General features: G+C 40.9%; 1 protein-coding gene and 1 long non-coding RNA gene across 4 annotated transcripts; both read right to left on the bottom strand.

Annotated features, from left to right (window-relative positions):
* Positions 1 to 5,086: 5,086 nt before the first annotated feature.
* LOC106893911 lies at positions 5,087 to 6,546 on the bottom strand. Its single transcript, XR_001413197.1, has 3 exons — positions 6,507 to 6,546; positions 6,013 to 6,226; positions 5,087 to 5,228 (listed from the first exon to the last, which is right to left on the bottom strand). It is a non-coding gene; the product is annotated as an uncharacterized LOC106893911 (long non-coding RNA).
* Positions 6,547 to 8,555: 2,009 nt separating this feature from the next.
* KPNA2 (karyopherin alpha 2 (RAG cohort 1, importin alpha 1)) lies at positions 8,556 to 14,634 on the bottom strand. 3 transcript variants are annotated; one of them, XM_014952230.1, is made up of 11 exons: positions 14,509 to 14,634; positions 13,619 to 13,734; positions 13,384 to 13,521; positions 12,888 to 12,976; positions 11,780 to 12,048; positions 10,887 to 10,981; positions 10,526 to 10,789; positions 9,704 to 9,937; positions 9,435 to 9,617; positions 9,177 to 9,326; positions 8,556 to 9,083 (listed from the first exon to the last, which is right to left on the bottom strand). In XM_014952230.1, exons 1-11 carry the CDS (start codon positions 14,606 to 14,608, stop codon positions 8,991 to 8,993), a joined length of 1,731 nt encoding a protein of 576 aa, XP_014807716.1. In that variant the 5' UTR covers positions 14,609 to 14,634; the 3' UTR covers positions 8,556 to 8,990. The 3 variants fall into 3 exon arrangements, with proteins under 3 accessions (XP_014807716.1, XP_014807718.1, XP_014807717.1); XM_014952232.1 differs by having other exon boundaries at positions 14,487 to 14,594; XM_014952231.1 differs by having other exon boundaries at positions 14,513 to 14,547.
* Between the last annotated feature and the right edge of the window lie 210 nt (positions 14,635 to 14,844).

Genomic DNA, 14,844 nt, shown 5'->3' with positions numbered 1-14,844 from the left:
GTCATGCAGGACAGCACTATTCTAATGCAACTTTATAAGAAGATGACAAAATTGAATGTAGCATAAATAGATGCATTGCATTTTATTACCAGCCAGAGGTGAAAATTCACCTTCTGAATGAGGTTGTGAGGAACCATGTGCTGCTGCTTGGGTAAATAGCTGGGTTACACCTATGTTCCAGGGCTGTTGCCTAGCTCAAGTCAACACTGTTCTCTGCTGCTGGACATACACTGTCTCACAACCCATGACCCAATGACAGGATTTGCATATTTTTAACAGCCCAGGACAAAGGGCAGGGCCTAGATTCAGTCTCTAAGCATAGTGAAGTATCTTAGGCCTAAAGGATTTTCCCTGATTTGTCTTATGTGCAAAATCAGTGGGAATGCTGACTCAAAGCACAAACTAGGTCTTCAAAAGTCCTGGGCCAAAAATAAGGTCTATTTCTGAAAAAGTATTTCCTTTATTCTTTCATGATTTCCACGTATTTACCTACAACATACTGTTGATAATTCAATTTCTTTACCAGACTCTTGCATGACTGGTTTTTTCAAGCGCTTTGAGAGCTGCATGGGAAGTATTCCAACTGAAATTACTAAGGTTTCCCGAAGAATGTTCTTCATGTAACTGCTCTGCAGGACTTTCTAATGTTGCTTTGTGAACGAAGCAACTGTAGAATCTCACCCTTAGATGTACTTGGCTGATATAAATATGTTCATAAAATACCTTACAGAATAAGACAGTTAGAAACAGTCTCCTCTGAGTGACACATATCAAGAATGTACTTTAGTATTCTGCTACAGCATCTGTCTCCAGATATTGTCTAATTCAACTTGACATTGTGTATTTGTCCCAGTGGTACGCAGCTTAGACAAATGAAGTGTTATTAGGAAGACTGTCAGCCCAAACAAGTATTTAAGAGTGTTGACATAGAGGACTGTTTTTGACCAAGCCATATTGTTTAGCTACTAAATGAATATCCAACCTTCTCTAATCTTTCCTATCACTGATGGCCCAGATCAGTTTGAAATAAGAATTCTGTTGTCTGCAAAACATGAACTGTAAAATCTCCACTACAGTAAGTCTCTCTGAGTCTTAATTACGCTGATACCGAGAGGAGGGTGCCATGGACAGCAATGCCAAAAGCTGACTCAGTTCTGCTGCTGTAAATTCACCCCTTAGAAACTGTTGAACAAGAGTGATACATTGGAAAGGAGCTGCCACATTAAATCCATCCCTTGGTCTGCCTAGCGAACATCCTGCTTGGGCCACAGCCACTATCTAGTGCTTTGGGAGAAGTAAAAAATGTTGTATGATGCACCTTCCATCCATGCAGCCAAGGAAAACAGAGATGTTTTTCTGACTGCCACCAAAAACCGTGGAAAATTATCTGATAAGCCTTAATACTTTGGCATAATTATCTTGTTCTTATTGGCCATCATTACTTATGTAGATAGAGGGATTAAAACCTCATTATTCTAGCTTTGCAAAATTCCACACATCAGGGGTTAAAATGAGGTCTTCAAGAGGACCAATTTATGCCATTCCAACCTGTTGTAGGGACCACGGCCATTAGAGACAAATGCTGATATAGACAGGCAACAAGGCTGACAACGGGCTCCTCTGCCTGTCTAATGTTAGCAAAGAAAGCAAATCTCTTGGGGCAGTGTAAACATTTCAAACAGCCCTCACCTGATAGTTCTGATTTTCTGTTTCTTCAAGCAAGTGTAAGTTTTTCCACGTGCCTCATACAAGTTACTTCCAAAGATATCCATTCAAGAGAATTGATTAATTCCAGGAGATTTATCAAATTGTAACATTACGGTGGACTACAGGTAATTGAATCTGCAAGGTTTAAAGACAAAAATAGCTATCAAAGCCTTAATCCTCACAAGATTCTTATTTGCTGCCATAGGGAAGCAAGCACTAAGATTCAGAATGAGCTGCCCTAAAATGTGCACACTGCAGACATTCACACTGTATTGTGAATTACTGAGGAGAACCCAGGCTAACTGGCTTTGGAAGCACCCTATTTTGACTTAGGGTAACAAGTCTGTAGACATTTATAAACACATTACATGAACACTAAATCTGTAAATAAGATCAATTGTGACATAAAAGCATTTGAAGGTTCAATAAACAACAACCCCTCTTTTTTTGATCCAATTCCTAACACTTTCTGAACTACAGAAATACCAAACCCATCCCACAACCCACAAGCTTCCCTTGTGCTTTCTTTTAACAGAATCACCCACAAATGCACTGTGAAATCAATTTGAGTTATCTCTAAAATTATTTCAGTCTAAAGGTTATAAAGCAAGGTTGCATACCAGTAAGAACAGCACAGACATTTAAGTAGGTTAGTGGGTCTAGTAAAGAGCTAAAAGTAACCATGAGCAACACCTGTCACCCTGTGTCTGGAATCATTCTTTTATTCCACTCTTGAAAACCTTTAAAATAGAACTGGAGGAAAGGTGTTTGGTTTACTGTTGTTTGGTTTTTGTGGGGTTTTTTTTTCCTTCTTTTTAGCAGCAGAATTCAAAGGCAATATATCTAATTAGACAATATGTTTAATAAAAGATATGAGGTCTCAGTTCTGCAATCAGATGCAATCATCCCACAAACAGATACATCTAACCCCTATGTGCAAGTGTATTCACTCACTGACTGCAAAATTTGGGGTTTTTTTGAGCAAATGTCATCTCTTATTTGTTCTGCAAAGTGCCTTGCACGGTTTGGTTGCTAGAAATTTAACAAACATTTGGATTATATTGCTAGAAAGACATTATGTTCCAATTTGAGTCTAAAACGCGGTTGGTTGGCTATGAGGAAGTAAGTTCTCCATTTAGTTAAAATGTTTTTTGGTTGGGGTTTTTTGCCATGTTTATTCCTGTCGGTTTTTTGTTTGTAACTATAGCACAGTGGATTCTGTTGACAGCTGCAAATCTGCTGTGCGATACAGCAGATCAAATTTTGTATTTTGCAGCAGTGCAAGATATCTGCTCATGCTATTGGTTATACTGAACAGAGAAGTTTTTAAAGGTGGCCTGGACAAAAGCTGGTTGCAGGAGGGGGCTAATCCTCTAATTTTTCTTAAGTAATTTCTAGGATTATTTGCTATTTAAATTCACTTTATTAGAAACTAGTAGATCCTCATTGTCAGTTTTCCTCAACCACCTCTGTTTTTCCCTTCTGACAATTTACATTTGTTGCACAAATGCACAGTTGTTACCACTCCTCCTCTACTTAACATTTTCCTTTTCTAATCCATGTCTGGCCACAGACTTGCAGGTGTTGACATACCCTTAAGTACAGATGGGGTATTAGCTTCAACTTTAGGAACTATATAAAACAAAATAACTTTCTACACAGAAGAAAGATTCCTGCTGAATTTAAGTCAAATTTCGCGAAGCAGTTCTTCAGAAATGGAATGTGGATGTCCTGTCTGTCTGTCCCACACCCCTGGCCTTTATATTCCTTTATGGAATATAGTGTTTTCTCTATTGTAAGTTATATGGACTGCAGCAATGGGGTTTTTTAGCCATTAGGGGAAAGGAAACGACATATGGAGAGAATTCAAGTCCCTCCTCATTCCTAGAGAGTCTATCCAGAAAGTTAGTATGCTGAGCTCTGTCCAAGTATCGTTTCCTGCTCAGAATTGGGAAGGGGAGCTGGGAGCGGGAGGAGAGATGGATACATAACACTAAATTGCTGCTTCTGATTAACAGCAACATTCTGCAAATGATTTCACAGTATTGCCTTGAACAGAGTCAAACCTCTGCAGCCCAAATATGTGTAGCAATCCACTGATGAAAGAGCTATTTTTACATCTGTTTCATATAGTAGGTAAAAATGAAGTGATTTGGATGATGGAAATCTGCCTTGGAGATTATTCAAGATTTTCTGATAACTTTGTACATCCAATCTTTCACATGCCCACAGAGCACAGTTACATACTCCTGGTATTATAAATATGTTACCCCTGTGAACCTATACACAAAGCAATCTGCTACAGGTAAGTTAAGCAGCTTTCCACTTTATATATATATCTATATAAATCTAAAAATCACACTTTCAGAAGATGAGCCCATCATTTTCATTTCACATTGCAATGCAAATTGAGGAAGATACAAAATAAAGTAGAACCCTTCCTCATTATACTGCCTTTTTGTTGAGCTCATAAGTGTAATCCAACCTCTTCCACAGTGAAATCAGCGCCATTGATCTTGCTTTAACACATCAATCACCTGGAACTTCCTTCCTGACATATGATTTATGCATGACTTCCAAATTTGGCTCATTGTTCTATTTAAATGATTAGCATAACATTTTAATGTGGTCAAGCAAGTTCTGCTTAATAAGGATTATCAGAATATTTTCCCCATCCTGTTTTAATTTTTCTCTCCTCAACCCTTTAAATCCCCCAATTTCACTTCCCTCCCACTAATGACACTCCCTAGAGCAGTGGGTGAACTGCAACCTGGAAACAGGCCATGGCTCTTCCACGAAATCTTCTGGCTTCAGCGGAAGAGCGTCCATTTCCTGGAGCCAGTCTGAGACAGACAGTGCTCTGCAGTCAGAAACGGGACTGGATTCCAGTGACCCTTATTCCATATGAAGTGCTATGAAACTCATGGCAAATCAGTTCTTTCTTAGCAATCTACATGCTGAGTTTCCGCCTGACTCACGTCAGTTCCATGCTAATGATCAATCGGAAGGAAGCGTTTTCCAAACACAATGAACGACTTTGCACACTTGTAGCTTGGGTGTTCTAGTGAATGTTTTTTTTCCTGAAATTTGCAATTGGGTGAGGTACACCCCTCCCAACATTAGCAGAGGTTAGAATTTTCTCCTAACACATTCCCCGAAGCTGAGTCAAGCTTAATTTTTTAACTCAGGCCAAAGGGTTAATGTGTTTCCTATTAGGTTTTAAGTAAGAGTGCTAATGTTCTCCTTTCTAGGCCAAATATCACTAGTTACAATTAATCTTCATTAATTACTTCTGTTTTGAATAACAGTAGTTTTTTCCCCAATTTGTACACACTCCCAAAATATAGAGTTGTGCTTAAATGTTATATCGTACCTTATCACAAAAGAGGTTCAATCCTGCTGGGATAATCCTATATTCAGGAAAAGGGTTAACTAGAGGAGTGGACATCAGGATTCCCAGGCTCCAGGTAGCTTCTTTCTGGCCATCTATGGATAGCTTTCTTGTATCGCAGTTTGCTCTGCTGCAAAACAGATTTAGGAAAATAAGAGATAGGTAAAATATTGTTGGCTAGTGAATTCCTTTTCCGGTAAGCTTACAGCTCTTCTTTTTTGCCGATATACCACTGCGTAGTTCAGTACAATTTGAATCACTCTGTGTAGAGTGGCAGGAAGCAGCTTCACTTTTATAAGGATATTTCAGTCTAAATCACAAGGAAATAAAGGATAGACTTCTACTTTAACCATTTCAACCTTTTCTAACTGTTTCTAGACAGACTATTGAATAACAGGACTGTAAAGCTTTTGCTCCCCTTCAGAGCCCAGCATGTTTGGAAAGAGCAAGGGGAAGCAAGTCCACCCGCAGCATCTGCTAGCATCAGAATTTCGGAGGTGGTTACTTTTTCTGGGATCCAAGACTGAAATCTTACCATCACTCCACAGATAAAATAGCACTAGCAACAACTGCATTCCAAGGCAGTTGATGTCAGCAGGGGTCTGTTATTGTTGCTCTCAGCACAAAGGAGTTGGCTGACTGACACACAGGCCACCAGATATTTATTCCAGCCCTTGTCCTGAATTAGGCGTTTGCCAAATAAAGAAGGCTAGCTCTCAAATCTGGCTGGGCAACACACAAAAAACCCCAAACCAACCAACAAACCAAGAACCAGGAGCAATAATAATTCTCTCTCTTTTTGCTCCTGCTATATTTTTAAGCTAGAGATACAGCCTAATGGGTGACTGTGATCTTAACCTCAGAAATAGTTTGCATTTTCTTAGAATAAGGAGTGACTCACCCCAGTCACTTACTCATAATCACTGCAGATTGTTGCTTGTGGAAATACGTGCTGCCAAGAACAGGGCTCATTGGTCGATAGGCGGAACACATTTTTCTTGGATAAAAACAAAGCCTCGGTCCCCAGAAAGTTAATTATTAGGCCACTGAGGTATCAGGCACTTAGAGAAGATTTTGCAGTATTCTATTATTAGCTCAGTATATTAGATAATTCTGAAAGAAGTACTTCTGGAAAAAAAGACAGTAAAGACAATGCTTTTCAACAAGTGTTCTGCATTCTCATCCCTTTTTCTATATACAGAAATAGGAAAACCAGATTAACTGCATATATACTAAAAAGCAGTTAAAGCAAGGAGTTGAGTTTTAAAGTAACAGTACCCTGATATACGACATTTAATCTGGCTATATGCTCGGGAATTAGCACATAGGTGTTTTCTGTAACTACAAGAGGTGCCCCGATGGACTTTATCTCAGTATTTTCTTAGTAGGAAAATAAAATACATCATACCTGGTCCAGGCTGGGTGAAACTCCGCATCAACCTCGTAGAAACAAACGAGACTGTGCGGTTGCCTATAGCACCCTCTACTGGAAGATGCAATATTTTACAGAGTTAGAAATCTAAAGTTACTCAAGAATTCTGATGCACAAGTCATTGTGTTATTGCCCTTATAAACCTACAAACATAAAGTATATGGGAGCATTGATTGACTTTTAATATCTGCTTTATATAGGCTAATTCTTTCAGTTCTCTATAGACAGTTATACAGAAAATATAACACTGATGTTTTCAGATGAAAGTTGGAGATTTGACAACAAAGCAAAGGACACACAAGGCTTCACTGCAGATGCATGAGCCCTATTTGGTTGGATATACCCCCCAGAATATTAAAGATATTGCAAGACAGATGGTTCTTTCCACTTGGCACGGGTACTGCTAAGATAAAGCTGGGATCTGGTCCCAAGGGGGTTGCAGCATCCGTAGTGTTAGACTTGAGTTCTGCTCCTCAGTCTGGCACTGCCTACGGCTCTTTCTGCAGGTGCTGGATGCCACCTGCAGTCTCTCCCACGGATACAGAAGGCAGCACGGCTGGGAGCAGCCAGAGTTTGTTCTCACCCTTCACTTGGCAGCACAGATGCAGACAGGTCAGTCACACATCAGCCCCTCAAGCAGAAGATGCAATACAGTTACAATAGCTACTGGCCTGATTGTCTTGAAAGACTCCTATAGTAAAACTTATTTCTTGCTGCAGCTTTGCTTTGGGAAAAGAAAAACAGTTAAAGCGGTACAGCCAAAAGTATGGATGGAGTAATTGTTAACTAGTTCAGGATACTGGGATTTTTGCAAGGCTATCTTTGCAAGCCCCTGCTGCTACACCAGTGACAGCAACGACAGCATCTCTGAGTTCACGTTCCGAGTCGGATGGAGAGACTTGCATGGCTTGAACAGCCCAGGAGCAGTGTGCTTAGACTGGTGAGGTCACGGGTAACATCATTACTACTAACCACAATAAGAAATATGAATTTACATGCAGACAAATTATCCACTACCTTTTTGTAACTTTTATCACCACCCAGCAGTACCTAAGATCCAAGCAACCAGCTTGCACAGAGACTTATCAACCTCCAATGAGGGAGGGTACCATTTTTGTAAGCAAACACAAAGTAGATAGCAGCAGCCTTGCACCACAATAATGGAAGTGAGAGTGGCATCTTCCACATTAGCAATAACTCCTTTAACTAAGTATTATGTAGCTCAATTTGGGAGGGGGGGAAGCAAAGCCTATGAGAACTCTGGGAGAATTGCTTACAGATTACCTTCCCCCCCCTTCTATTAATAAATTGAAAGGGTAGCATGTCACTGTAGTATTGTATTTTGGGTATATTTCAAATATGCCATGCTTATGAGAAATCTAGCCATGAAAAACAACTTCTGCACTATCATAAGAGCTAGAGAAGCTGAGAGCTGAGTCAATTTAGTTTTTCAGACACATCAACTTCTAGGAGGTTCCAGTTAATGAAATAGCTCAATCCGAGTTTTTACAAGAAGCTGGAAAACAGGACTACAGCTTTTCCTTTGCCTACTACACCCCACCTCCAAAAATCCACCCTGTACAACCACCTTTAGAGACCAAGTAGGTTACTGTAAATAACCACTTGGAAGCAGGAGGAAAGTAGAGTCCAAGAAGACTTTGGTTTTGCTTTTTAGAGCAGGCAACTGTTTCAAAGCATTTCCTGTCCTCTGTGCTGAGGCTACCTGAACATATTTACAATTGGCTAACTGCTGTACTTACAGCTTCTCCACACGAATTACTTGCGGTTAAGTATTGATGCTACAAACTAGAGGGAAGCAGCAATTCATTTAATCAGCAGTAACAGAAGGCTGTTATACACAGAAGTCAGAGCTAGAGCTTGGCATGACCAAGCTGTTTCAAAATCATGATCTTCAGAATCGAATCACTCATGGTTTAGGCCCACATTATTACATTCTTGTCATTATACATTTTAATTAATTATACTTATCCTACCAGTCATGTTTTAAAAGAGCAATTGACACAGTTTGGTTTGATATATTGATGTCACTTTATTGACCTTTAAACATAAATCCTCTTTAAAAGCCTACTCTGTATTGATTACAGCAATAGGTTGTGTAGAATGTAATAGGTTACAAAGAGGTTATGCACAGTAATGGCTCATTGCTTTGTGAGAAGCCTGTATCGGCCACTTGCATTCTTGTGCCTGACAGAGACAGTAAGAGCCAGAAAGAAAGAGAATGAGTATTTACAGGTATCTCTCAGAAAGAATGAAGTTTACAGTTAGAAATTCACATAATATGTACAGTTTTGAACTGTTCAAGTATGTTTCAGTTGGAAAAAGTGCTACAGGTCACAAAAAACCCACCCACAGTAAAAACCAAGAGGAACTATTAAGACAAAGAGGTGGCAGTCATTTGTGTGCCAAACAACTTGCAGGTGGTTGCAGCATATGCAAGACCTAGAAGTTGAAAGTATCTGGAATACCGCCCTGAATTTGGAAAGTGTAGCTGTCAGCAGTAGATTCTGGTACAACATTTTGGTCGTCCTCCTCCTAGAAAAGAAGAGTTTTGAAAGAGCATTTCAACCTAGTAGTCAGAAAATAGAAAATAAAAATGGAAAAAAATATCTTCCTGCAGCCACTTACTTCTGCTGAGAAATATTTCTCAATCAGGGTGGATGAGGCTTTGTATACTTGTTCATTCTCATGTGACTGAAGAGCTTCAATTTTGTCTAGACCTCCACACTCTTCGATCATGAGGCAAAGTTTTTCAGTCTCATTAATCTTCTCAGCAGTCTGCAAGAGACAAGCATGGGACAACCTCAGGAGAGGCACATATCACCAACTACTGGAGAACCACTAGCAACACCTCAGACAATGACTGAGTCTACTGCACCCACATACCAAGAAGATATTAGAAATAGCATCCAGAATAACTAGCACAGTTTTGCTGTCTTTAGCTGAGAGAAGATTCAGTAGGGGTTCAACAACACCAGCCTGAACGAGATACACTATCTGCTCAGTTGTTCCACCACTTGTGTAGTTAGTCACAGCCCACACGGCTTCCTTTTGAGACTTGAAATCTCCCTATGAAAGTAAAAGCAGGATATTTAAACACAAACAGTAGCAGAAATAGCAAAAGCCTCAACTTGGTAAATACAGTTTTTGTTTACCTTTCTGAGAATACCAATGAGATAAGGTACAAGACCATGGTCCACAACTCGCTGAATCTGGTCCTGTCGCCCAGCAGTGATGTTGGACATTGTCCATGCTGCTTCTTTCTGAATGTTGCTTTTATGATGAGAAAGGAGACTTGGAAAGACAGAAAGTGCTCCTGAGTCAATAACAATCTGTGTCTGCTCATCAGTACCAGTGACAATATTTCCTATGGCTCTTAATGAAGGAGTCTGAAACAAATACGAAATAGAACTTAGGAAAACAGGTATTCTCCAATATGGATTTGAATAAGTACAGCCATATTTGATGCCCCTCTGCTCTAGCTTACCCAGTCAACAGTATAATATGCTATGTACTGATGAGTTTTAAGTTCTTTGTTAGCATTATATCTGCAGACATTAAGCGTGCCAAGACTGCACACTTTCCCCGGCCAATCTGCAAACAACTACCCATGGCAAAGCCTAGGAAAAACTATCTCTTAAGTACTAACACAGTGTTATTGTACTTTGTTATAGTGTGCACAGAGCCAACTTCAAACACTGTCCCTAGAATGAGGATTTTCAACAGTAATTTAGTTAAAAGCAAGCTTTAAGGGATGTTGACTGTTGTGTTGGCCTATGCGTTAAATTCAACAATTATGTAAAGAAGCTTGATAGTCTTTAACAGTCATGTGGGGCAGTCTCCAGGCAAGATAGAAGCTTCTGGAACAGTCATCAGATTTATGATTAAAAAGCACTGGTTACACCGACACTATTCTAACTGTAGTGTTATTCACCACTCAAATCAAGCAACAGCAATCTGCATGTCTGATAGCTTACCATTATTGGCAGTTCACTACATCCCAGGAGTTTCACAAGTTGTGGCACCAATCCTGTTTTCACTACAACTTCTATCCTGTCATTGGAACCATCTGTTAGATAGGAAAGCGCCCAGCATGTGTCTGCCAACACCTCATGATCATCATGGTGCAAAAGACGAACAAGAGTTGGAAGAATCTGCTCAATAGCTTCTATGGGTGGCGCAGGATTCTTATTACGACACAGGTTTGAGAGGGTCCAGGTAACATTGCGTAAATATCCAGACTGCAAGAGTTGAAATAAATAGTAGTGACTGTTCGGTTTCTTGAGCTCTTTTGCTCACTTATTAGTAACTGTGATTTGAATTGTACCACACACTTACAGCCAGAGAAGAGAGATCAGGAACAGCCAGTAAACTGAGCAGCGGCGTAATTGCACCAAATTTAATAACCAGATCTCTATAGGCAGAACCATCCCCTGAGAAAACAAGAAAAATAATAACCAGGTGAAGACCAAAACAGATGGATGTGTGCATACAGAATCAGCAGGTGTCAGAGGATGAATTGTTCTGCTTAAGAAGGGATGGATAAAATAAAAAGAAATGAGGACAAAAGGACTAATGCCATGGTTAAGTCGCATGACAAGAATGTTTTGTTTTCCAATCAAGCCACTGAGCTTAATTTCTTTTCCTGATGGAAAGAGATAATTTAGAGTATGGTTTTATTTATCTTTTCTTAGAGTTCATAATTAAGCAAGGACTTTTATATTTCTTTGAAAATATATCGACTTCCTACTACTAGAACAGAGCTCTTGCCGCAACACAGGACTTCAAATGCATTATAATCATTGGTTGCATGACTGGGTTCTATAATATGATGCTGAAGGAATGCCAGACTGAATTATTCTATTGCCAGTCACAAAAAGTGCCTTACAATTGAGTTTAAAAAACTCTAAAGACAAACTTCAAGAAAACCTTAATCAAACAAGGCATTTATTGCACTCATTTTCTCTCTGCAAGAATTCACTGTTCTCTGTAAGGCACAGCTATTGGAAGCCATAATACAGCAAATATTATATTATTAATTTTTGACCAGTTTAGGTTTTGTGGTTTATTGTCTATAGCATATTCTACATTGCAGGGCATGTCTTTACTTGAAAAGCATTCAGGCAGAGTTCCCCAGAAGCTCAGCATGCTACATGACATGTTAGTAGTTATGTCCTCCTACATTAAATAAGGGAGCTGGTCTGGAAGAGTTGTGCAGCACATTGACATACCTGCAATATTTCCTAATGCCCACACAGCCTGTTCACTGATGTGAGTATGGGGAGAGGCCAGTAGCGAAATAAAGGCTGGAATAGCCCCTCCATCTACTACGGCCTTTGTTTGCTCTGATGTGCCAGAAGCAATGTTGGTAAGTGCCCAGGCAGATTCAAACTGAATAGGGCTACAGTCCGCTCTACCCAAGAAGGAGACAAATTTTGGAATCAAACCAGCCCGAATTATGTTATCTATTGGGGGCTGCTTCTCTCTTGAGAGGAGTTTCCTATGGAGGAAGACAAACAAAGAGCATTATTTTTCACCTGCAGACATCTGAACAACAGATTCCATTAATAAGTCTAAAGAGATTGATATTTAAAAGAAGAAAAGGTTTAGCATTGCCTTAACATTCAGGGAAAGCAACATAAGAAAACATGAAGGAGAAATACAGACAAGCTGAACACTAGCTCCCTAAACCTCTGTTACAATGTTAACGTTGTTTTTGGCACATCTTCACTGTATGAGAGGTTCTGTTCAGACTCTGAAATAAAGCAGACCTGCAGGAATCATAATACATCTGAATTGCTAAAGGTTCCTCAGTAGACAGGTTAATGACTGCCAGAAGCAGCACTGCAGCAATATACAAGCTTCCTAAAGAGGTTGCAGATTTGGAAGCAGAAAGGAAATTTGGTATACTTCGAACCCAGTCATCCTACTGTTCACATTATTCTAAGGTAGATCCCTGCACTCAAATATTGTACTCAAGTGTTAACACAGTTTAAAGACATCTTATTCTGCTATAACAAAGGGTTTATTATTTTTACTCCTCCAAGTCTTGAGATTGACTACTGTCTATTTTGCCACTTCAAAACCACCAGAAAGAATTACTAGAGAAACATTCAGGCATTTTAAACATTAAAAATCCACACTATTTCAATAAAATTATGACTAAATTAAGTGTACCTAAACATTGTACAAAAGGCTGACTCAGGTTTTGAAAATACTGTCTGATCAGAAGAGCTACAGCTGCTGCCATCAGCAGACACCCAGGCTCGTAAGCCAGTTCTTTTACCCTGCCAGGTTACAGGCTTGCACAGCTGAACTGGTTACCTCCACACTCCTTACCTGGCAGCTTGAGTAGCCTGTAGCTGAAGCTCCATATTATTACTATTAACTCCTTTGACTATTTCTTCAACTGTCCAGTGTGCTGAAACCTGTACAATAAAAAGTTAAATGAACACTTTGTTTGGAAAGGCATGTGTCTTCATGACCACAGGGGCCTTTTGTGCAATACTATGCATAGATTCCATTTTACAACCACTTCCTTTCTTAAAAGGTGATACCCCAAAACCTCAGCAGCTACAGTTTTATCTGCAGTCGTCTGAACTACTGAAAGCTTTTTTTAATCGAGTGCTTCACACCACTGTCACAATAGGGTTAAACACAACTGGCTAAGCTACACTTTAAAAGTGTTGCCCATTACAGTTGGTAGTACAGACTTAAGCTGGTAACGTATATGTAGTAACACTGTGCCCCTCTCAAAAAAAGATGTACACTAGTGTGACTGCATGAGCTCATATTGCAAGACCTCCAAATGTGCCCATTCCAAATACCTACTTACCTGATTGCTCCTGTTTTCCTGAAGGGGAGAAGTAGCATCATCTGGTAAAGTGCTAACATTTCTTCTTTTAAGCATCTGTTCATCTTTCTTAGCTTTCCTCAGTTCTACATTGACTTCAATACGCCGCCTTCTCATTTCCTGGGGAATATACATTCATAGCAAGTTCTTAGCTTTTACAACTCACCTTTAGAGATACGAGGGCTAGCTGAAGTATTAATTGCATCAAGATACTCACTGTAGTATCCTTTCCTTTGTTCTTGAATCTGTTCAAGCGAGCTGCTGCTGCATTAGCATTCTCATTAGTAGACATCTTGCTTATTTGATTTTTGAGACACACAGATAAAAACAAGCCTGAGAACAGCAAATAATAAACAGTAAGCTTACTCCACGAGAGTTAAGTTTAAGAACTGGGATCAATACTTGAGAATGAGAGACACTTGTCCATATTAGATACAATAACAGCCTCTGTCTTGATAGAGGATACCAGAGACATAAAAGCTGTCTCTTTAAATGCCTAGGTGTTACATCAAGCTCTAGCATTCACACAAAAGCAGTAAACACACACACATCGTTTTACAACTCTTCCATCCACAAAGACTATTAGAGTCATCGTTTTTAGGAGCAAGACTGGCCTTCCTTCCCACAGACAGCACACATACTTTTAAGAACTACTTTCACTGTGTCGTATCTATACTGCACAGGTACCCAGTCCCACTCCGACCCCTTCTGATGGGAACAAAGAGATCTCGTACTGGGAATGTCTTACTGCGCCCGTGCAGCCAGCAGCACACGGTAGCAGCTACACCACTAAGAGGCAGGCCCCTGCACCTCGGCCAGCTCCAAGGTGACCCACCGCACAAAGACTGCCTTCGTTTCGCCCACAACTCAGCCAGAACACGCAGCCGCTTCTGGGACGCCCCGGCCGCACTCCAGGCAGCGACCTGCGACCACGGCGATCCGACAGGCTCCGCAGGGAGCCCCCACCCTATTGCCTCCCCTACCGCCGAGGGAGCGCAGCCTCTTCTGACAGACCCCCACTACTCCACACCCGACTTTCGGCTTCCTGCTGCCGCAGGCTACCCCCCGCCCCCGAGGCCAGGCACCTCCGCCGCGGTCTCCGCACACCTGCCTCCGTCCTGCGAGCGCACCACCACTGCCCCCAGGGCCTCCGGGCGGCATTTAAATTTCCCGCGACCTCGCCCTGCCATTGGCCCGTTCGAGCCATAGCAACCTCCTGATTGGTCCGTTTGAAATGCAAGCCCGTCTCGCGATGCAGGGGAACGAATTTCTGCTGTCCTCCCGGAAGGGCGGATCAGACCTCACGTATTCGCGCACCCGATCCGGCACTACAACTCCCGGCATTCAACGCGCGGGAATTCCCCGCACTCCCGCCTCAGCCTCTTGTCGGGAGGCAGCGGAATGTATGCCGGGAGTTGCAGTTTCACCGGGGGGGGGGGGGGG

Source organism: Calidris pugnax, unplaced genomic scaffold (genome assembly GCF_001431845.1).
Source record: "Calidris pugnax isolate Ruff unplaced genomic scaffold, ASM143184v1 scaffold206, whole genome shotgun sequence".
NCBI classification, from domain to species: domain Eukaryota; kingdom Metazoa; phylum Chordata; class Aves; order Charadriiformes; family Scolopacidae; genus Calidris; species Calidris pugnax.
This window is presented reverse-complemented; position numbering and strand designations above follow the sequence as displayed.